This window comes from Lutra lutra, chromosome 9, assembly GCF_902655055.1.
Source record: "Lutra lutra chromosome 9, mLutLut1.2, whole genome shotgun sequence".
Lineage (NCBI taxonomy): Eukaryota > Metazoa > Chordata > Mammalia > Carnivora > Mustelidae > Lutra > Lutra lutra.
This window is the reverse complement of record NC_062286.1, coordinates 79,447,651-79,470,846: the sequence shown is the minus strand read 5'-3', so window position 1 is coordinate 79,470,846 and position 23,196 is coordinate 79,447,651. Positions and strand designations below refer to the sequence as shown.

At 46.5% G+C, this 23,196-nt stretch overlaps 1 protein-coding gene across 4 annotated transcripts in view; it reads right to left on the bottom strand.

Moving 5' to 3' along the window:
- PRKCE (protein kinase C epsilon) overlaps positions 1-23,196 on the bottom strand; it is a 480,653-nt gene that overhangs the window by 122,519 nt on the left and 334,938 nt on the right. For all 4 annotated transcript variants that reach the window (XM_047746508.1, XM_047746507.1, XM_047746511.1 and 1 more), the window contains one exon: positions 21,063-21,236. In XM_047746508.1, the coding sequence (XP_047602464.1) occupies positions 21,063-21,236 (174 nt within the window). The remainder of the gene's footprint in view (positions 1-21,062; positions 21,237-23,196) is intronic.

The following is a 23,196-nucleotide window of genomic DNA, read 5'->3' as shown; positions in this document are numbered from 1 at the left end:
TGCGCAGATCCTCCCATGGAAAGTGAAATTTGTCGTCCTACCCTTGAACCTGGGCTGGCCTGTGGCTTGCTCTGGGCAACAGAATACACAGAAGTGACCCAGAACTATAGCAGTTCTGGACCCTATTTTAAGAGATCTGAAAGTTTCTGTTTTTGTGCTCTCTGGGGGCAGGCAGCTGCCATGTTGGCAAGAAGCTTGAGCTTGGTCACAAGGGATGAGACCCTGTGTGAAGGCTACAAGATGGAGGAGTGAAGGTTCCTAGCAACTTCCAGCCACACTCAGCTGCTGAATGTACCCGAGTGCCATGTGGAGCAAAAGAGCCATCCAACCAAATCGTCCGAATTCCCGACCCAAGAATAAGGAGAAACAACTTATCGTTGTTTTAAGCCACCAAGTTTTGAGGTGGTTTGTTGCGTAGCCGTGATAACTGAAACTATCAACATTACTGTTGTAATTCTTGTCGTCGGGTAGATGAAACTCACTTAGTTAAGTATGCACTGAAGGGGTACTAAATGCAAGACAGGTATTTTTACCTCATAGGCAGAGCACATAAAAAAGACAAAAAATATGAGTACGATCGAGTGTTTTCCCCCTCAGGTTTTCAGTCTAGTTTGGTGGGAAATACTGTCACAGACGTAGCTATCATACACTGAAGGACAGGGTGCATAGTGCCCAGAGTGACCACGTCTCAGGAGGGAGGGAGGAAGGAAGGAAGGAGAGGAAGAAAGAGGAAGAGAATAGCCTTGTCTGGGCAGGTGGGGGTACGGAGTGGGGGATGGTACAGGTCATTCGTAGAGATAGATTTTAGATAGCTCTCAAAGGGCAACAGGAGAGGATTTCCCCCCCCCAAAGCAGAGCTCTGAAATGACTCCAAGAGCCTTCGTCCTCACATGCAAACTGGCCTCCAGGGAGAATTAAATAAAGAATTAAGAAAATCGAAAGCATCTCAGCTGGCGGTCCGGAGGCCCACGCATGCAAGGGACCCAATCCTACCCCGTATCACTGAGAGGATTTCAAGAACACCCCATCTGTCTTCTCATCCATTAAAGGAGGTGACACTCCCCTAAATTGTGCCAAAAGATCAAGTAGAAGCAAGAGCTTTGACAATCTGGAACATACTTTACATGCAATGTCAGGTATCGATACTGAGGTCTGAACTCTCAGAGGCCACAGTCTATGGGGCCCCACAATATCTTTTAGGTCAGAGCACAGCTCTGACAGCCCAGAGTGTTGTTCAGCATCTGTAGTGTGGTCTGGGCTAAGTCCCCACCTGCTCGTGGTGGGTGGGGCCTCTGCCGGAACTTGGCGCCCAACCCAGGTTCACGGACACCAGATTTCCAGGAGCCTCAGCCACTGCCCACAGAGCCCATGACTTGTACAAAACTGAAATGTGTGCTTTCCCGCTGATGAAATATCCAGCTCCAGGCGGCCTTCACAGTGGCAGCCCCTCCTCAGAAACACCCTTTCCCCTCAGAGAACCCCGGGCAGATGCTTCTGTCCTCTGAGCTCAGCTGGAGCCCCACCACCCCTGCCCAGCAGGCCCCAACTCTCCAGCCCTCTTGGAGGCCCTCTGGCAGTCCAGCATCTGAGTCTGCCCGATCCTGCCCTGCCCACTCCCTCTCTTCCATGTACCTCTCAAGAGTAAGACTCATGGCACGTGAATCTCTTGTAAATCCCAGCACAGCCTGGGACAGTGTCTAGGGCAGTCACTTGCCAACTGACTTTAAGGCCAGCCCTCCCCAACAGTAGGTGGCTGTGGCACTATGGCGCTGTTTCTCTAAGTGTTGTCAGAGACCACACTGCATTTAAAAAAAAAAAAAAAAAAAAGTGAATCCCTAGCCCTATCAGTTTAAATCCCCAGGGACAGGACCTATAATTTATCATTTAACAAGCTCCCTGGGAGATACAATCCACGCCGGTATTCGAGGACCCTGACATAAGGGAGGGACAGTAACCAGTTTGGATGGTAAGGTCTGGGTCCCAGGGCTCTCTGCCCTGGAGACCAAATGGGTCTCCCACCACGACATCTAGTGAAAAAGAGGATGAGGAGTGGCTCCCTGGCCCTTCTCTTACCGCCCACTCCCCGAAATGTTGTGCTGGGAAGACATCATTCCCACAGACCAAAGTGACAGGCCTAAGTCCGTCTCAAATGGTTCACCTTTTCTCCTAGCTAATCCCTCCCAGAAATGTGCAATGTTTGTAAATACTATGTGTGGATTTCTTGCCATTGCTTCGCGAGTGGGGGCCATCCGATCCACACTTCAACACTGTTCCCACTGATCCCAGAGGAAAATGGGCCTTTCTCCTCCAGCTGGATGGCTCCAGGGCTATAAATGAAACCTTGACCTTTAGAAGCAGTGCTGAGGATAGATACTTCATTTTCCATACTTTCCTGTTTCCAGTACATGATGCATTCCTGGCGGAGTTCCTTTCTCACAGCCGAAAACACTGGCAGGTTGCAGACTTGGAAGTCTCCACCGGAAAACATGAAATTGCATTAATATCCCCAAAAGCACACACCTTGGAAGAGAAACTCTACCCAAGACTAATTAGAGTCGCCTTAATGAGGAAATTACAGAGAGGATTAAGACACTTCATCCCTTTCTCTTGGCCTCCCTATCAGGAGCTTCTAGGGTTCCAGGGCTTTCTATAAATCACTGCCTGTGTAGCCAGTCTGAGTCCAGCATCAACACCCATCACTGCCTGGGTGTTTTCCAAGCCCAGCCCATTAAAAACTCCCAAGTCCTCCTGGAACTTTCTGGGATAACTGGGAGGCAAGAAAAATACATGGTAACCTTGAATGAATCCTACTGCTGAAGGCCAACAGAGAGAAGTTTCCAGAAGCCTGGGGCCGAAGAAGCAGCTTGACCATAACGAGGGCCAGTCTCGCCAGCAAACTCATGTCCATTCTAAGAGCAGAGGGGTAGTCAGAAGCCAGGTGCTGGGGCTCATTCTGTAGGCAAAGGTCGTGCTCTCTCCCCAGTGCCCCCAAGACGCACGTTGCCAGGAGGGGGAGCCCCGAGTGATCATGGAAACATCTCCATTGCAGCCCCAGCCCTTCGTGAATGATGAGCCCCTGAGAAGACCCCTTGCTGATCTGGGCCAGTTTCCTCATCTCCCCAAGAAAAATATCCACCGCCCTACCTAGCTCAGGGGTTTGGCAAAGGTAAATGGAGGGGATGTAGCTGACAGAGGACTCTGAAAAGTCGCTGAGGAGCCACCTGCCTCCATGCACCTGCAGGCATCAAGATAAAGTTCGGACGTGGCCCCTCGAAGTTCTCATGGCAGCCCTTTGAAGGGAGCACCGTTCCCTCCGCTTTGCAGGGGAGGAAGCCAAGGCTCAGGGCTTTGCTAGAAGTTAAAGTAAACATCAGACAAAATGATAGGTCTCTGAAAACCAAATGCCTATGCAAAATGAGGGCCCCTCTGCGTAAGGAGCTGGCAGATGGGCTTGTCTCAGGGGAGGGGCGGTAAAAGCAAAGTTTGGGTTCTCTGCCGTGTTAGGTGCCGTTAGTCCGCAGGGGCTGCAAAGGCTGGGACGTTGTGCTCAGGAGCCCACAGCCGTGTGCTGAAAGCGGGAGGAGGTGGCTGCCCGTCAGTGGCAGGTCAATGTGCTGATTTTAATTCCTGCCACCCTTGCTGGGTGCAGTCACATCACCTTCACCGCAGGAAGCATTTACTGAGCACTTCCTCTGGCTTTTCCTAAACACACACACATGTACACACACACACACACACACACACACACACACACACAAGAAAAGCAGGAAGGGGTAGAAAAGTGTGTTGGCCTTTGGATGCTTAGAGTTGGTTTGGGGAGAGAAGACACTCGTGCACTCATCTAACAGCTAGTCATGCAGGACGTGCTGGGTGGCTAGTGATGAGTAATTAATCAATGCTAATGATTCCAGAAGAATCAGAGGGTTCGCAGATGGGGCCGAGGCAAAGGGAGCAGGCGGAAAGGCAGAAATTCGCATGGCAGTGCCCAGAACTCTGGCAGTGAGGGCAGGCTGCGATCTGCAAAGGACACTGTACTGTGTGGGCCAGGGGCAGAAGAGCATGGCAAAGTGGGGGAGCTCCTCTGGTCTATTTGTTAAACTCCTTCCGCGAGTGATTCACGTTAAAATCAAAGTGCTCGTCGTATTAGAATCTGTCGTTCCTGTTACTACCCAAACCAGCATTTAGGGAAGCCTAAATGCAACTGACATGCAGCTTGTTCCGTCATTCACCAGGAGGCAGCTCAAACACGGGATGCCCTACAGGTAACGAATGACTGAACGAGTGCAAGATACACACCCCAGAGTGGATCCCATCTATCAGAAAGGGAACACAAAATGAAAACTATTCTCAAGGAGAAGGAACGGATTTCATGGATGACAAAGAGGGCAGGGAGACTAGAATCTGTGGGACAGAAGACATGGACTGTCTCGCAACATGCTGGAGTAAGAGGAAGTGGGAAGGGGGTACGGTCATTTTAGGGGACAACTCCTTTTTGCTGGGGTGCAGTTACAGTCTGCTACAGAAAAGGGTCATCCTAGCAGCAACTCTTGGAGACACTGATTTCAATGATCCTAAAGGTAGCAGCGACTCGACATCCTGTCACATCCCCCAGTCACCTCCGGAAGATGCCACTGCTTTTCAGAAGGAACGCCAATGGGAGAGAAGCTCCAGGCTGGGTGCACAGCTGGAAGAGCCCATGGGGCATTCTGACAATTGTGTCTTCTGACCCTCTAGTCCCCCTCTTCTTAACACCACTGCTCAATAACACTGTCCCTCAGGGGCTCCGGGATGACAGGAAATGCTGAAGTCTGACTAGACAACGATAAAGGCCCTCCAGAGAGTCCTCGTGGGGGTGTGTAAAGGACATGGACATTATGCCTCCACAGGAGATTTATGGCTGAGGGACTGGTAAGAAAATGAGGGCATTTTTTGGCAAGTCTGCTGTGTTTGAGTGCATCCTTACCCTAAGTATATGGGAGCTGCCTAGAATATGGTCCACATTCTTAGATCAGAAGACAGAAGTTAGCCTGCCCATCTCCCCCTCCCCCACCCCAAGCATACAAGGACCACAGAGATCAGTCAGCTTGGTCACCCCCCTCAAACACCCAGAGGTTTTGCAAATGACGACCTTTCACCAGTCCCTGATGAGAAGGTGCTTAACTTTCCAATGGGCTTACAGAATCTCCCAGCCAAGCTTTATGGAGGGACTTGCCTTCTGACATGATAGCCAGGGCACTGAGATGAATGCCCGGTGTGGGAAACACTGGCTCAAATACGCAGCTTGGGAAGGAGTCATTCTTCACAAAGCCTTCTGTGACAAGGACCCCAACAAATCCCCTAAACATTGTTTCCCCTGTTTATATTTAAAAAAGAGAGAGGGAGTGAGGGAGCCTGAGGACTCTGATAATTTTTTGCAGTTTCCTTTTTCCTGACGCTCTCTACAGAGTGATGCAGTTGTTTACTTTGAGGCCCAGGAGTCAGCCAGTTGTAGGAAAACTTTCCCACAAAAAACCCATAATAAGACAAACTCCTTTCCATGATGTTCGAGCAATTAGCAACACATGAACAGGCTTGCTCATTCCCTTGCTCCAGGATCTGCTCTTTCCTCCTGTCACAGGACTCTCTCACCATGGGATTAGATGGGGGACCGGGAGGACTCTTCTTCCTCCCTGGAGTGGCAGGGAGTTGGGTGGAGGGGTGAAGGAATGGGGGGACAGGCAATGAATAAACAAGATCCTCAAAGTCCCATCTCCAACCCACTTTTGTGGCTCCCTCTGCTGTTCGACCCTGTGTCAAGAGATATTCTGAACCTCAGTATGCTTATCTGTAGAATGGGAAAATGGGAACGCTGTCAGAGGTGTGGTGAGAGTAAATCACACCTATAAAGTTAGCATACGACCTGAGGCTGCATGGTGGAGTGGTGAGCACACAAAGGAGTGGGGAACTGCCTGGATTCGAATCCCAGTTCTACCACTTATGGACTGTGTACTACTTGGGGAAGGTCTTGCTGTATCTCGGGAGACCCACCTCATACGTCCTCTGCAAGCATCAGCAATCGGTATACATAAGGAGCTTTTAAAAATGATGGGTACCTAGTAAGTGCTGCTATTATTTTAGAAAACATTCTAGAAAATGATTATTCTCGAAAACACTCTGTAAATGTTCGCTGCTGGTGATGGCAGGGAGGGAAGCTACATGAAAACCAGTGGTAGGCACAAGAAAGGACGACAGAGGAAGGGGCATGTCCTCCACAGAAGATGTGTCAGAATCTAGAAAGAACATGTGCATACACAGCACCCAAAGAGAGTTAATTTATCACAAAATTTTGTGGATGGAAAATGGAAAGCGGTCTCCGGTTTTCATAATATAAAGTGCCAAATAAAATGTTTGACCACATCTTCTCAGCTATAAAACATGGTTTAAAAAAATGCTGAGAAACATCAAAGTTGTGGAAACTAGGAGAGATTTCTCCCCTAATCAGAGCTGCATGCTGAAAGGGCACGGCTCGGCTAGGCTATCCCTTAAGAATTCTCAGACCATGCATCCCCAGGCTGGGCTAAAGGCAGGCCAGCATTCTACCTGGGATAACCCTGGGCTTTCAGCCCCATCTTGGCCTTGGTCTTGGGAAGGAGACAGGGACTGTGCTTTATCCTCCCAGCTAAACCGACCATGTGACCACTGCCACACTTCCGGTCCTTGAGACAGACCTCCCTGCCAAAGACAACAGGAAAATCAAGACTATGGTGGCAAAATGATAATAGGCAGACATTGTCCTCCAGCTCAGCTCTTACTACAGGGAGAATATTTCTTGGGGGAGGGGAGTTTGACCACTTGAAATGTTAACATCTATGGTAGTTTGGATACTGTCATAATCTTGTTCTACCCTTTCCCCCTTTAATTATAAAATATACCTACGGAAGGATATATAAAGTAGAGGTATTTTAAAGAATAACCAAATAAAACAAACCCCCTTTAGTCATGACGCATCCTGACAAAGAGAAAATGTTTGCTGGGCCTCAGCAGCCCCTTTAAACCTCTCTGCCAGCAGCCCTCCCCACCCTCCCCTCCGCAGGGGTAAGGGTAACCACTGCCTTGTTTTTCTTTATAGTTTCATCACTGTGTGTGTCTCTCTGAAGAATATATTCCTTGTTGTTGTTGTTTCTGTTTGGGGACTTTCTATAAATGCAACATGCTACATGTGTCTTTCCGGGACCTGAATCTTCTGTCTGCAAGTCCTTCTCTTTCAATCACCAGCTCTTATAGCTCAGGTCTCCACTCTTTTTTTTTTTTTTTTTTTTATTTATTTGACAGAGAGAGACACAGAGAGAGGGGGAACACAAGCAGGGGGGGCGAGAGAGGAGAAACAGGCTTCCTGCTGAGCAGGGAGCCTGATGTGGGCCTTGATCCCAGGACCCTGGGAACATGACCTGAGCCAAAGGCAGCCACTTAATGACTGAGCCACCCACGCACCCTCGGGTCTCCACTCGTAAGGGGGACTCACTCTGTCTTTTAAAAGCACCCTTATAAAGCATCCCTTGAACATTCCCCCTATGATATCAATGACACACCAACTAAACCTGTTCATTCTACTCCCATTCCTTTGCACGAAAACCGTCTGCCATACTCACATATGCTATGGCCAGTTCCTCACCTTTCTAATTCAAATATAATTTCCTTACAGAAAAATCCCATTTTTTGGTAGATTCAAAGATCAAATAAATGCATTTGGACCTTCCAAATGATACCCTCTTCCAAAAGGAGGATTCCCCCTGTCAAGTACCAAATTCTTAATATTTTTGCACGTTCTATGTTTCTTTCTGTTTTTGCCCAATGGTTCACACTCCTGTTCTTGCCCTTACTTACACTGATGAAGTCTAAATGTCCCTTTTTATAGAATAGGACTTTAAGTTTCATGTCTTTCCAGTAGCCTTTGAGCAATTTCTGTAGGTGTTCTCAAAGCCCTCTATTTTTTTCCTTCCACAAAAATGCCCATTTGGATTGAATGGGCTTTTTCTCTCACCATCCTGCAAACTGTTCACATCATTTTCTACAGAGCAGGAAGGAGCATTAGAATGTCTGTATTTTATACTGAACTTGGTGTCTTTGGGATTCAGGAATTAACCAGGAGCTCAAAGAGCTGAAGAGAATTCATCCTTCTGGGGATACAGATGCACAGGAATCACAGTTTTTGAGCCACAGGCATGTATGTATCATTTTTTAAGTTTTGGGAAGGACCCAGTTTGTTCCTGCCTGCGGCACACACAAGACACCACCTCCCTATATTGACTTGGTGCCAGCATGCTGGGCTCTCTCCAGTTCCCAAGACCAGAGGCTCGTCTCCCCTCCTATTAATGTGGTTTAAACCTGCAGAGATCAACACTGGCGGGGCAGGTTGGGGTGAGGGGGAGGAGGGCAGCTGGATGGGAGGACCTGAATGACATAAACATCCAGATTGGTCTTAGACGAGGTTCGTTCCTTGTCACGGAATGACATGACCACACGGAGCCAATCCCGTTGACGTAGATGGGCTTACCACGACACTCCTAATGGAAACGGGACCCCGGGCTCTTCCTCCCGTGACAAAGTCCTTCACATGTGAGACGGCTAACCCTCCCGTGTGCAGGAGCATGCCTGCTGCCTGACCCACTCATGCCTCTTCTTTCTCTGACTTTCTAAGATAATTTCTGCAACATTCATTTTTGCACAGACTTCATTTTCTGGTTCACCTGTGCTAGTCTTATCTCCTAGGCAGACTAGAAAGTCTTTGGACAAGGACTGCATTTTTTCCCCCCTATCACTAGCATACCTGCTACTAAGCTGAAGACAATACCAGGTATTGAAGAGATACTGGCTGCCTATCATTATATCAAAGCAGGACACTTCACCTCTGGCTGATGGCACGTGTTCCGTGTGTCTGACCTTCCCTGGGACTAACTGCACCTCCACTGCTGATGGTTTTAATGACTCCACACATCAGCCCCTCTATCTGGCAAATCCTAATGGATCTCGTCAACCCAAGGTGTTTGCTAGTGAATCACCTGGTAAACATTTGATAAAGGGAGTTTGCTTTTGTAAGGTGAACAATCACACCTAAATATATAACAATCACACCTAGAAAAAACAAATATATATATATATATATATATATATATATATATATATATATATATATAATTTTTTTTAAGGGTCAGATTTTATTTTCATTTTATTTTATTTTTATTTTCAAGTTTTCTTTTAGTGGCCCTGCTTGTACTTGGTGTGGCTCATTTCCAATTTATGTACATCAAGAAAGATTTCCCGTATCTCTAATAAATTCCCCCAAAGGAAAAAAGTTGGAGTGAATTAAACTAGGAATTATTGCCACACTAACAGCAACGTGCTTTCATTTGGTTGTGTTTGTGTGTTTCTAGGGCTCACTTTGGTGAATCTAGGAATCTTTCATAAATTAGGACTTGACAAAGGGGGTTGGATTTAACCTACGATCTGAAAACTAAAACAAAACAGAATGGGTGTGGGTTGGATAAATAGTGGAAGCAACACTACGAACAAAGGCATCATTTTCCCCAGCCACTTCCTTCTCAGACTCTTACTATATTATGCCTTCCATGCTCCTTCTGGAGCACCAGGGAAGGCCTCAGACCCCATTACCACTTGTGTAACTATCAGTCATCGAGGCCCAAATCAAGGCTTAGAGCCAGGCTTAGAGAGATCTAAGTCCACGACTCTCATCAAGGCAGCTCTGCTCTGAGAGCCAGGACCGGGTAATGAGTTTAGCTCCCTGGTGACCCGCACGTGAGTGTTCCTGATAAGATGGATTACACACTGCTGATGAACCCCAAGTAAATACCATTCTGACCCAACAAATGAGTTAATTTGTACCTCCTGCTACACTGGGTCGACTGAGAGAATTCCGTGATCCCTGCTAGTGTTTCTCCCTGGAAAATCATAGGAAAACAAAATGCCCTGATGGGGGTCAAAAGTGGATGTTTTGACTTCCCATTGTCTCTGCAAAAAAAAGTTCTCGTACAGGAAGAAGAGAGTCTGTTTTTCCCATTGCTCTCCTAATACAATTCAGATCACCTAACATACTACCCCCCAAAGAGTTATTCCAGGGTGCCCTGGGCAACAGACATGAGTAGTCACCCCACCCTAAATCAACCAACTGCCATTTGATTTACACCTTGGTCTTTGGGAGTTTGGTTTGTGTTCATCCATTCTCAAAAGCTTAATCTCCCCCGGACATTCAGATAAATCGAAGTTTTTAGAAGCCAAGTGAGTTTGAATCAAATCCAGGCTCTGCCACTTCCAGCTGTGTGACCTGTCTTTGGGATAAGAGGCCTACCTCAGAGGGTTGACTTGGAAACTGAATGAGTCGATATATTTGTTTGAAACTGAGCCTGGAATATGAGCCCTATAGAAATTTTTGTAAGGTTTGTCATCATTTCGCCAAGGACGGCCCTGAAATGGAAGGTGATGACTAGCCCACCTAAAGGACCCCCGCCGCCCTTTCTCAGACAACAGCAGCCTCCAAAGACAAACCATCAGAAGGGCAGTTGGGTCTAAGATGTTCTTTACTGGAACCAGTAAACTCTTCCTCCCACACTGGGGAGGGAGCCCCAGGATGTGACTCCCCTCTGCCCACCAGCTCAGTGACAGGAAGGAGACAAAGCGGTCAAGCAAGAATTCCCTAGAATCTTGTGGATGAAACAAAGCATTCAGGGGAGTTTGCAGAAGCCACCTTCACAGTGACCTAGTTCAAGCTATGGCTTGGGCAGTCAGAAGGATGAACTACCTAGCTCCTAGGGACACACAACCAAAGACATGTTCCTCACACATTAACTCATTACACTTCTAAATGTATTAAATTTTACCATTAAGACAATAATTAAGAAAAAGGATAAAACAAAGTGTTCACCTTCTATTGAACATTGACTTCTCAAATGATGGCTTTCAGTCATCTCTTACTTGATGCTCTCCCTCCTGATATACTTGTGAGAGGGACTAGATGAATTAAGAGAATGGGCCATAGCCATAGACAAGGATCATCTGGGCTTAGGTTAGGGGATAGGTAATACGTATTTTTTCTTGTAGCTAGTGTGCCCGGGGCTCAAATCTACCAACAATGGTTTTTCAACTTGGTTTCATGAACAGTTGGCCAACTGGTCAGGAGAGGTCATGTTTATAGGCAAACGAAGCATGACAAATCTCTCTGTCCAGTTTTGGGTCTGTCTTTGTAAAGGATATTGAAATTGCTAACTGGATAAGCAGAAGCTAAAATTTATTTTGCCTGCTGTGTGTCAGAAACTGTGCTAGAATGGGACAACTATAATACCTCCTGGTAGTTCTTCTGATATGAGACCATTAGTCATTAAGAGTAGGTCTGGGAGGCGCCTGGGTGGCTCAGTGGGTTAAGCCTCTGCCTTCGGCTCGGGTCATGATCTCAGGGTCTGGGATCAAGCCCCACATCGGGCTCTCTGCTCAGCGGGGAGCCTGCTTCCCCGCCGACTCTGCCTGCCTCTCTGCCTACTTGTGATCTCTGTCAAATAATTAAATTAAAAAAAAAAAAAAGAGTTGGTCTGAATTTGGAACCCTGATGTAGAAGGGCAGCCTTGTGAACACAAAGGCTTTGATCAAGATAGAAGGAAGCATTTACTGAATTGAGCTTTGAAAAAAAAAACACTAAATAGAAGCCCTGGGGTTCGCTTACTTCACCTTTGTTTTTCTCTCACTCACATGAGCAAAAAGCAAGTCTGGAAGGTCCGTATGGTCCCTGGTGAGTCGCAGTTTCAGAGATCTTCAGAATCTTACAGATCACATTGTCTATCTCCATCTCTGTGTCCTCTCCCAGCTTTTACTATGAATGCGGCAACCAATGCCCTGAGAAATATCCCACAGTAAGCTTTGGTGGCAGAACCGGAGCAAGAACCAGAGTTTCCTCACTCACAGTGCCTTCTTTCCTAGATCCCATTTTCCCTACAAATGAACAGGGCCCAAACACACGCAAAGAGCTGCATGGGACATACCCACACTTGGCAAGATCTCAAAATCAAAGCATTAAGGGCCAAGCAGGGCCATCTGAAGCATCTGAGATCACTAGAACAAAAAGTTCAGGTTATTTGAGGAAAGCCTATTGCTTAAGCTGAGTAATCTCAATAGATTGGCATCTACAGAACGCCCCGTGTGGAAAACAACATCAGTCCACTAACAAAATTCAATATGAATCTAAAAATAGACACACTTTAAAAAAAAAAAAAAGTAAATCCTGAAACCCAACAGATGGTGTTGGACGGAGGCAGGAGTTCTGACGTCAACGACTGAGGAAACTGGCTTTGTTTGGTGAATGGGTTTGAGGGCTTGGACCTCTGGTGTCAGATTTTAAGATGAAACTTTTTATTTAAATTTGATCCTTGTATCCCCAATCGACTGTGAGAAAAGGACACCTGGGAAGGGTGCTGGTCACTGAACCTGATGGGTAGTGATCTAAGTCCACGTTTCTCATCAGGCCAGGGTTACCCTATCAGTATTTTCTTTCCAGAGTATCAAGTGGAGCCGTCTGCTTTCTTCCCAAGCAGGCCAGCCTTTCTAGATGCTCAGGGGACAGCAAATGACCTGTGGCAGTTCTGCCTTCAGAAGATATCTCCTACTGCCTCTGGACGCATGGGGGTTATGGAAACAGCCTCTTTCTGGCACCTCTGATGTCCCTTTTCCCTTTCACCCATGCCCCATGGAGCTGCCACATGGTGCTTGCGAATCCTCACCTCCTATAAGACCTCCAAGGAAACCTTTCCCTCCAGAATAATCCCAAACTCCTCACCACCACTGTAAGAAGTCCACAGCGCAGCCGGGATCTCCTCACGAAGGGGCCTTTCTCAGGCCCTCCCATTGTGGGTCTCCTGCCCCAGCACGGTCTTTGCTCTCCCTACACTGGGAGTCTGTGCCAGCAAACCATCCCCCTTGCCTGCAGCAACCTGGGCTCTGCTCCTCACCGTCCGCCCAGAGACTCCCCACAGGGCACCCACATCACCCATCCTTCTCTCCAGTGGCCCTTCTCTCCCACAGCAGGTGAGGGTGGTCTGAGTCCCAGCTCCGGCCCCTAGCTATCCGTGTGAGCCTGGCCAAGTGGCTGAGCACCCCGACCTGTTCCTCATCTGCCCACAGAGATGGCAGCGGCACCACACTCCAAGAAGCTTGTGTAAGATTTATTACATGAGTTCGTGCATGAGGCCGGCCATGGAGTAGGTGCTTGTGCAGTGGAAGCCTCTCCCCTCCTCATCACCTACTGTCTTTACTCTCAGTTGCTGACAGATGTCTACTGTAGCTCCTCCCCTTGAACAGAAGAGTCGTGCTCCCTGCCATCTGCCACTGGCACCTGCTGGCACGGAGCCGACCCCTGTCACCAACTTTCTCATCGTCGGAGCAGGGTCATATCCTGCTCAAGTTCCATCTACTTCTCTTTCTCTCTCGATCTTTCTCTCTGGTGGGAAGCCTTCCTCAGTGAGCCAAAGTGGTGTACAGAACATGCTTCAAGGCACTGTTTTCTCCAAACAGGTCTCTCGCTCATCCAGCCAATTTAGAGACAGCACTCACAGAGACTACAAGAGAGAAATCCGCTTCCAAAAAGCCCATCTCAACCTAAATCTCAGGAATGTGCCCATTTTAACAACGGAAGGCCATTTGTAATGGAAGCCTTCAGGCACTGTTGCTGTCTGTATACATCAGATTACATACGGGTAGGTAAAAAGCAGCAAGATTTCCTCCAGACTCTTGGAACTTACAGCGGTTTTAAACCGTGGGGTTTTAGGTGAGATTCTTTCTTCAAACGATATCTTACTTGAATACTACCGTGTGAGGCAGTTAGAAGTGGGGGTCCTCCCAACAGAGGAGAGGAGGAGAGTGAGGGCCCTTTTGCCACAGCATGCCCAGGATCTGTGAGTCCAGATGCACGTGCTTGCACACATACACACACGCACACAGAGCACCTCCACAAAACCGACTTTGAAACCTACAGTTTAGAGGACCATGCTAATAGTGGCACCGGGGTGGCTCAGTCGGTTAAGTGTCCAACTCTGGATTTCGACTCAGGTCATGATCTCGGGGTCGTGAGATCGAGCACCTCTTTGGGCTCCCCAGTGAGTGTGGGCCCTGCTTAAGAATCTTTCTCTCCTTCTGCTGTACCCTCCTCTCCCATTCTAAGAAAAGGAGAGAGAAGAATATGCAGCTAGTTTATGAGAATGCACAAGTACACTCCTTGGTGATGCACAGTAGCTACTAGACAAACATGCATGCGCACGTGCGGGATGTCGAAGCTTTGTAAATCCTTTCTGCCCTACATCAGCATCAAGCAGACAGCTTACAGCTCGCACTCAAGCTGACATTACAGAAAGAGAGAAGCATAAAGAGCCAGTTCTGTGCAGAGGCGAGAGCTGCCCCCGGGTAGCGCCTTCTGGTTCATGTATTGCTAACATCATCTCTGCACGAAGCCATGTGTGGACTGGTCACTGGCACATTCCAAACGTGGCGTTTTTCCACAAGAGGCCCTTAAATAGGGTAGAAACCTCAGAAATCGTTTGATTGACGGATCTTTAGTGACAGCAGGACCCGTGACACCGTACGCCCTGGTGAAACTGTTCCTCATATTGAGCCTGATATCAAGTTTATAAATACAAATGTAGAAGCAGATAAGCACTGTTAAACTCGAAATACATTAAAATGCGACTGGTCATTAGAATCATTCTTATTTTCTGGGGGATTTTCTTTGGCGAATTTTCTAATTATTCTACAATTGACAAAAATTCTTTGATAAAAAATTAAATATTATTTTTTTAAGAGCCAAGGATAGCAGTTTCTCAGAGAAAACAAAGCAACGAGTTCTGGGCAGAAGATGCAGGCCAGCTCTTTCCACACTGTGGCATGATAAAAGTGTTCTAGCGAGGCTTCAAGTTCCACGAGGTCGGGAAACAACTACCTGGTTCACCATGAGCTCCCTCGGCAGGTAGCATGGCCCGATGACACGCACGGCATGTACACAGTGCATGCTCAATAAGGGATGGCCGAGTGGACAAGGGTGAGAAACTCACCCTACTCCAGCCCATTTTGGACCTACAGATGGTCCCTGACTTCCAATGGTTCAATTTAGGATTATCATTATTTTTTTATAATGATCTGAAAGCAACATGCGTTCAGTGGAAACTGTACTTCAAATTTTGCCCTTTTCCCAAGCTAGCGATATGCAGTACCCTCTTCTGAGCTGGGCAATGGCACTGAGCCCCAGCCAGTCCCCACTCAGCCACAGGACCACGAAGACCAACAACCCATGCACTTACAACCAAACCGGATCCAAACAACGTTCTGTTTTCCCACTTCAGTACAGAATTCAGTCAATCACTGGAGACAGTCGCCAGTCTACTGGGAAAAAGGCTTTGTGTTAGGTGACTCTGCCCCACTGCTGGCTAACGTGAGTGTCTAGAGCACGGTTAAGGTCAGGAGGGCAAAGACATTGGGTCTGGTAGGTTAGGCGTATTCAACGCATTTTTCGACATGGGATATTTTGAACAGACGATGGGTTTGTCCGGATGTTACACCATTAAGTAGAGAAAGATCTGTAATTCCTGTGCCCGAGTCCTATTTCTCCTCCCTTCTCTCTTACACTTCCAGAAACGGTCTAATGGATCCTGCTACACTTGCCAGCTTAGGTGGGGGGAGGGCATTTTTTTTTTTTTTAATGCCTCTCTCACTGAGTCCAGGTAAAACAGAGCTATCATCTTCAGACCCTTTCTCCTGTGTGTGACAGCAAAACAGAGACTGGGGAGAGGGATTCTGGAGACGAGGTTAGCTGCAGTAGTGGATCTGAACAGCAGGAAGGTGCCCAGACAGAATAATGTGTGAGCAAGGGCCACCAGGAAATCTCCATTCCAATCTGAATTCTAGTACAGTCCAGTGGTAAGGCCTTGCTGGGCCTCAGTTTCCCATCTGAAAAATACGGTGACCATATTTGCCTCACCGAGATGTTTAGGAACATGGACAAGGGGTGACGTAAGTGAAGGTATTTTTAAAAGCAACTGTCCTGTCCTATCAAATGCAAGGTTTCCTTAGAGGCAAAGAGGCAGCAGCATGGCAGATAAAGAGCCAACAGGCATACGTCTCTGTCCTGGGGGCATGTGAATGTTAATTAACTCTGTAACCTTTTGTTTCATTAGGCAGAAAGCATCCTAGGGCTTCAATACCTGAAGGTCTTTCTCTGTGAAACCTTGCTTGATTGTGGAAACTCTTATCTCCTCTGACTGGCTGGGGCTTGTCCTATTGACCTCTCCCCACCACCCCCACAAACACACACACACACTCTCTCTCTCTCTTTCTCTCTCCCCCCCTCCCTCCCTCTCTCGGTACCTCTCGCTCTAGCTCTCCCTCTCTCAATCCCCACCAGCCCTCCACAGGCCTCAGCCCATCCTTAAGAGCATAAAGTTTATCCCCCCTGCTAGCCTGATTTGATAGCACCTTGATTTCCAGGTGGCTGTCTGACCCACAGACCAACTCATGGCGCCGAACGTGTCAATCTACTTTTGTGAGACACCAGATCCAATCAAAACGCCTCCAGCCCCTTCCACGTCTGGCAGCTTCAGACTGCACATGCTTCATTCAGTGGTTTCTTGGCTCTTTTCAAACTAATCTGACATAGTCATCTCTTTCAAAAAAAAAAAAAAAAAATATATATATATATATATATATTGTTGACCAAATTTTTTACTTTGTTTTCTGCTTTTGTGTTTGCTGTTGCGGAGTTAATGATCAAAATAAGCATCAGAGTTCCTCGCAACTATAATTTTTCCCCCTACACTGTCAACAACCCTTCTCCGTAGTTCTCACTCCACACTCACACAGATTATTAAAGCTCATTTGAAAAGTAGTTCCAGTTGCTTTTTAAGGATTTTTCCATTCTGCGTTTCCCCCAGGGCAGCGAGGGAGGCTGGCCAAGGGAGATTCTCCAGGAGTTCGCCCTCTGTTTCCTTTATAGCAGCTGAGAAAGGCAGAGCCCTCCAGGAGTGAGCTTCCCAGGCCTGGCGGGAAATGCCAAAGGCTGGGGGATGGGGATGACGAGGTAGAGATTAATATTTTTAAAGAGGAAAAATCATGCATGAAATTACTCAAGACAAGTTTTATGGGATCCAGTCGGAAGTGATGATTTCACAATGGGGAATCATACACAAAATCTAAAAATGCTTGAGAATTTCATTTCCTTTAACTACAAAAACAAAAACAAAAGCAAAAACAAGCCCATCACTCAGCGGCTCTCCCGTCCCCATCTTTCTACCAGCAAGGGAGAAGCCTAAAAAGGCAGTTCCTGAAGTCGCTCCTCACCCTAAGCCCTGACTTTGACCGAGCCCATAAACTGTAGAGCCTAGCTGGGTGCCCGGCCCAGTGAAGCAGGTTCACATCATGGTAGACCCCTGAACAACGTGGTAGATGAGGCACCAAGCCCTGCATAGTCAAAAATCCCCATATAACTTTTGACTCCCCCCAAAACTTTACCAACAGTCTGCTCTTGAACAGAAGCCTTCCTGAGAACATAAAGTGATTAACACATTTTGTAGGTTTCACGTACTATCCTTACAATATAGTAAGCCAGAAGAAAGAAAATGTCACTACGAAAACTGTGAAGCAGAGAAGATATGTTTATCGTCCTGTACTGTCTCTAAAATAACCCATGTGTAAGTGGACCGGTTCGAACCCATGTGGGCTGAGGGTCGACTGTATTCCCATCCGCTCTCTACCAATCATCTGATCTCGCAGGTGCAGGAATTTCATTGTCATCTCCCAAACACCCTCCACTCTTCCTCTCCTTCCCTGCTGTTGTTCAGATGTTGTCATTTGCTTTCCTTCCTTCCAGGTTCCCTGGAGAATGATCAGAGTACACGAACCAATGGCAAGTAGGCATGACACAGAAAAGGCCAAATCAACACCCTTGAACCATACCTTCTCAGAGGGCCGTGGGGACCAGACCTAATTCATGACCTGACATCATGACTGGCACGGATAGATGTACACAGTCATTGCCAGGGGCCACCACACCAGACAAGCGCCCACACCTCGCACTTATCTAAGTCCTGTCAGGCCACCAGCCGTGTAGCACGTGGCCTGAAGCGATGTGCAGACCATCAGGAAGTTCTCAAAGCTTGTTTCTGTGGGGGCCCTTTCTTCCTACATACCGAAAAACAAAGGCTCACCTAAAAATAATTAAACCCGACTTAAGGTTCTTGCTGCTTTGTGTGTCAGAATAAAACAAGACTGAAAGAAATCTTAATAGGATTGCAATCAGTCTCACATTCCTTAATCGCGTATTAGAGTCTTAGTTGAAACCAGGTTCAGTGTAACTCGGAGGAATCGTTCTTTCTTTTCAGGAAAAGCGAAACTAAAGCAGGACGGAAGCTATGGCAAATGAGCCTGGCTCCTGTTCCCAGCCCCAACTGTGGCCCAGGCCTCCCCTCCTCAAAGCCTGGCTTGAGCTGTCATCCTACGCCAAACCCCAAGAGCACCCCTCCTCTGAGCCTTCTGTTTGAACACCCCACGCCATGTTCTTTGCTGCTGGTTGGTTACAGAAGGAGTATAAACTCCCCAGCACTTAGGAACCAAACCCCTCCACTTTTTGCTGATAAGCCCAGAGCCAGCACCTACCTCATAGTCAGATGAATGAATAATAGCTACTCTTTAAACCATGACTACTGGTTGTCATAGGAAAAGTCACATTTTGTAGAAGGTGGGGGTTTAGAAAAGGATTCTTCCTAAGACTGCTTTCATTAGTAAGCTAAGGTCCTTCAGTGAGGTTAAAATAGGATTCCCTTTTGACAAGTTAGATGAACATACATCTGTTGTATAAAGTAGGGTGTGCTGTTGTTTTCCCACACAATGGTGGCATGGCCGAGGTGGGACAGAGTTGCTCCTATACTTGTGGCTATCTGATATCGGCCTGAAAAAAAGACTTAGTGGATCTCTGAACTACTAAAGTCCCTTCTCTCCCCAGTCCCACTCTCCAGCCACCCAGATCCTAATCTCCATGTCAGTTTGGTTATTGTTCTGCCATAAAGGAAATCCATGGTGTTACTCAACACCAATTTGTGCTCCATGCAATGAGGAATCTTACACTGACGTTCTGTAATACACAGAGGAGAACACTGTTGACACGGAAGATATTCATTTCCTTACTCATTCACTAAGAGGTATAGGAACGCTGACCCTCCACTGTGGCTCCCCAAGGACGCAGGGCCTCTTGGCAATGTGTCCAAAGAAAAAACATCAGTGTGGCTCCCTACCCAGGAAACCATCTCAGATAGTGGAAGAGACAACTACCAGTTAGGGGTAGGGCAAGAGGGGAAAGTTCCCCCACAGAAGGGACACTGTTCCGGGTCAGGCAAGAGGGAGAGAGAGTATCAGTCTGATATCAGGACAAGGTCCCACCGCAGTGGGAGTTCCAGAGACCAGATGCCAAGTCCATCTCGGCCAAAACAAAGTGTCTTATGAGCAAAGGACTTCTACTCCTCTGAAATCTGATTTTCTCACGGGTGCAAAAAGTAGAGAAAAGAAGAATGTGGACCATATGATGGATCCGTTTTTCTCATGTTGGGCTCTGCATATGTGCACATACGTGCATAGACTCACAAACATTTGGAATTATGTAAAACATGTCCAACACAAGGACTGCCGATGAGCCCTGTGCTTGTTTGGAAAAGGGCTTTCCAGATTTTCAGAAGGTGTTCCTCATTCTCCTGAGTGATCAGAGAGTTAGGAGAAATGCCATTGGACCACTGTGTCTCAGTGTGAACTAAGCAGTGGTATGGGTGAAGCTTGAGAACAAATAATTGGGAAATACTAGATTAAATGAAGACAACTTTTTTTTTGTCCCATTGTAATTCTCCTCAGGGACTTTAATAAGCAAGTGTATGCTGAGACAGTCTAAAAGAAGTCAGACTGCAATTTCCCAAACCATGGGCTATAGAGTCCTTTAGGCTTAAGAGTTTCTAGAGGGATGAAGGTTCAGAGAAATACCCTTTGAGAAACAGTGTACCGAAGAGACTCTCAGGGACTGGGCCTTGCTTTACCACTGTATCTCCACACCTGGCACATGGGAAGAATTCTATCAAATATAATTAAAATAAAAATTTGCCAAATAAGCAAACGAAAAATTGTTGAATTCAAAGTGGAAGACTGTCATCGCAGTGACTGTAGAGGTGGGAGGATGCCAAGGGGCAAGGGATCGTCTCTCCAGGATGGTGCCCTTTACCGTCTAAGCTCTAGAAAGGCACAGGGAGGAATTTTGGGTAAAGTTGCTTGTGCCTTCTCAAGAAGCTAAGGGCTACAGACACATAAGTCATCCTCAAAGACTTTAACTTTCTTTTTTCCCAAAAAAGAGGTAATAAAATAAGAGCTTCATGAAGAATGTTGGCATTTCTTTTCTTTACTAAGTTAAAAAAATCAGTTACGATACTCATAGGTCAGACTCCATAAGGCAGTTAACAGATTATTTTCGTTTCCTTACTGCCACCTTCTGGTTCCCAGGCTCCTACACAGTAAATTTAAAACACCTTCTGTTCCTATTTTGCTTGGGCATTGTAAGCATTTGTCCACAGCCTTTGCCTCCTAGGACATTATACAAGTCGGAAGTGGTTAGAGTGGCCTTCACCCTTTTTCATTCGACCTGAAGGCAACGGGGAACTTAAGTGATTGGCCTACTGATAGAAAATTAGGAGCAGAGCAAGGACTAACCATGCCTGTTGGTTTTTCCAAGGAGCAAACACTGGCTTTGTCCAGTTACCTCTGCAAAGAGTTCTACTGCCCTCTCATCCCTCCACAAGCACAACCTTGAATGGAAAATTCCATGCTCTTAAAAAAGATGATGCTGTTCAACACACCCTGATCTTTTCAAGGGTAAAATCCATTCCACTTTGCAAGGTCTATGAGAAAATACTGTAGAGGGTCTACAATTGATTTTTTAAAAATCTGACATCAAGATGCCATCTCATTATACAGCACTACACCAAGATGGCGGCCCACTATTTTCTTCTTAGTCATACCTTGGTCTGAAAGCAGCAATAGAGTTGGGTTAGGTACGGGTGTTTCCGTGCCAGCGCCAAAATCCTCTTCTCTGTCATTGTGCAGTCCACGTCATCATCCTGGAGGATGACATCCTTCTTTAAGACCTTCACAGCATATACTTCATCCTTGCCTTTCAGCTCTGCCAACATGACCTGCAATGGACCCAAACCACTGCCATCAATCTACACACACGGAGTCAAAAGTAAAAACGCAAGTCAATACCAAAGGCTTTAAAAACTAACTTCTTTTTTTCTTTCATTTTGAACACTATAACATTAAAAAATGTTTAGAAAAACTACCCATCCTAATAGAGCTACTATAATTCATTTATTGATGTTTCATCTCTAGCATAGGGCCCATGCAAAGAAAAAAGTTCAACACACATCTGTGAAATAATTCTTCATATGCACATGCATCATACTTGCAATTACAAACACTGCACAAATAATATTTTTAACTGACATTAATAAGGATTTATCATCCACATTGTCATTATCATTATCAGGGTTGCCTATACTCAACTGAAGTAAACATATTACCATTTATTTAACACTTTACCTTGTATTAGATAATTAAGTGAAACCTAATTATTAAGTATCATAGGAATAAATCGGATTGAGCATTTTTGTATATGCCATTTTCTTTCTTTCTTTTTTTTTTTTTTGGACCATATCCTCAAGCTAGAAATTCTTAGAAGTAGATTATGAAGTTAAATATTTTGCACATTTCTTGAGTTTCAGAAAGGATGTACAAAATAATCTGCCACCAGGAATGGAGGGATGCTCTAGTTTCATGGCAATGTACCCACATTGGGGGCTTCCACTTAAAAAGTGTTTTTGGGGAAAAAAAAGTACTTATGCTCATATAATGGGTATGAAATATAACCTCAACACTGTTTTAAGTTGCAATGGAACTTTTTAAAGAAATTTTCCTTAAATTGTTTTTGTGTGAACTGTCAGTTTTATATTCACGATAACTCTGTCTAGTTCTATGTATTGTCTTATACTATTTGCTTATGAATTTGTGCAAGTTTGGTATACAATGATACTAACACTTGGCATTCTCCAAAGGTTTGTCTAAGCCTGTTTGATGATCTTCTGTTTGACAGCAAACAGGATCACCTGTCCTTACGCAGCTAAATCTGTCAGGTCTGCCTTCGTGGTCCTGTAGCCTTCACGCTCAGAATGTGATTCCTTCTCCAGAGAGCACATTCACAGTTCTCTGAGCTTCAGGTTTTCCTATCATTTGATATGCACTCATTTCTCTGCAATGTGACAAGTCTTCCTCCTTTTAAACAACCGTCTCCTAAGCCCAGTATTCCAGGGTGAGCTGCCAGGCTCAAGAGTGGTAACTCAAAAGCTTCAAGAAAGAATTCAGGGCGCTTCCTGAGGAATGTTCATCTCCTACACGTAACGCAAAATCTTTCATGCTGGCTCAGACGCTGCCTGCGATTCTTCTTAAAAAACAACCTAAATGGTCCACAGTCATCCAAGTTCGCATCCTGCCTACACAGTATGGCGACCTGGAAACTCTGAGCCTGCCCGTTTCCCTTGACTCTTGTCAAGGGAATTAAACCCACCCACATCCCCCAGTTACGCTTGGACCAGGGCACTGGGGCCAGTTTCTTAGTGACTCAGTCTCTGAAGAATGTGATTGCTTCAGCATCTGCATTTAAGTATGCTCCTCCGGTTACCTTCCCACTACAGAGATGTCAGGAGGAGGTGGGGCAGGTGAGGGGCTGGGAGGAAGGCCCATGCCCTGGAGGCTTCCAGAGCCATTCCCTTCAGCAGAGCAGCTCTGCAGGCTGATCTACAGGCTGCTGCTTTCAAGAGCCCAGGACATGGGCCCAAGAACAGGGCATGGAAAGGCAGCTTCCAGTGACTCCATCTGTGCGGAGCGCAAGGGAATGATCAGGGATTCCAGCTGAAGTGTTAGCCACAGTATCCTGGGCCCTCTGCCCTACTGTCTTCTTTCTAAAATGCACAAGGATTATCTCCCCACATCACTGAGCCATCAGAACGGGGCCTGATACCCCCAAAAGCTTCACTCGGCACACACACACTGCACGGCTTGGCTTGTCTCCGTGTGGGCCAGGAGAGGGAGAATGGTTTT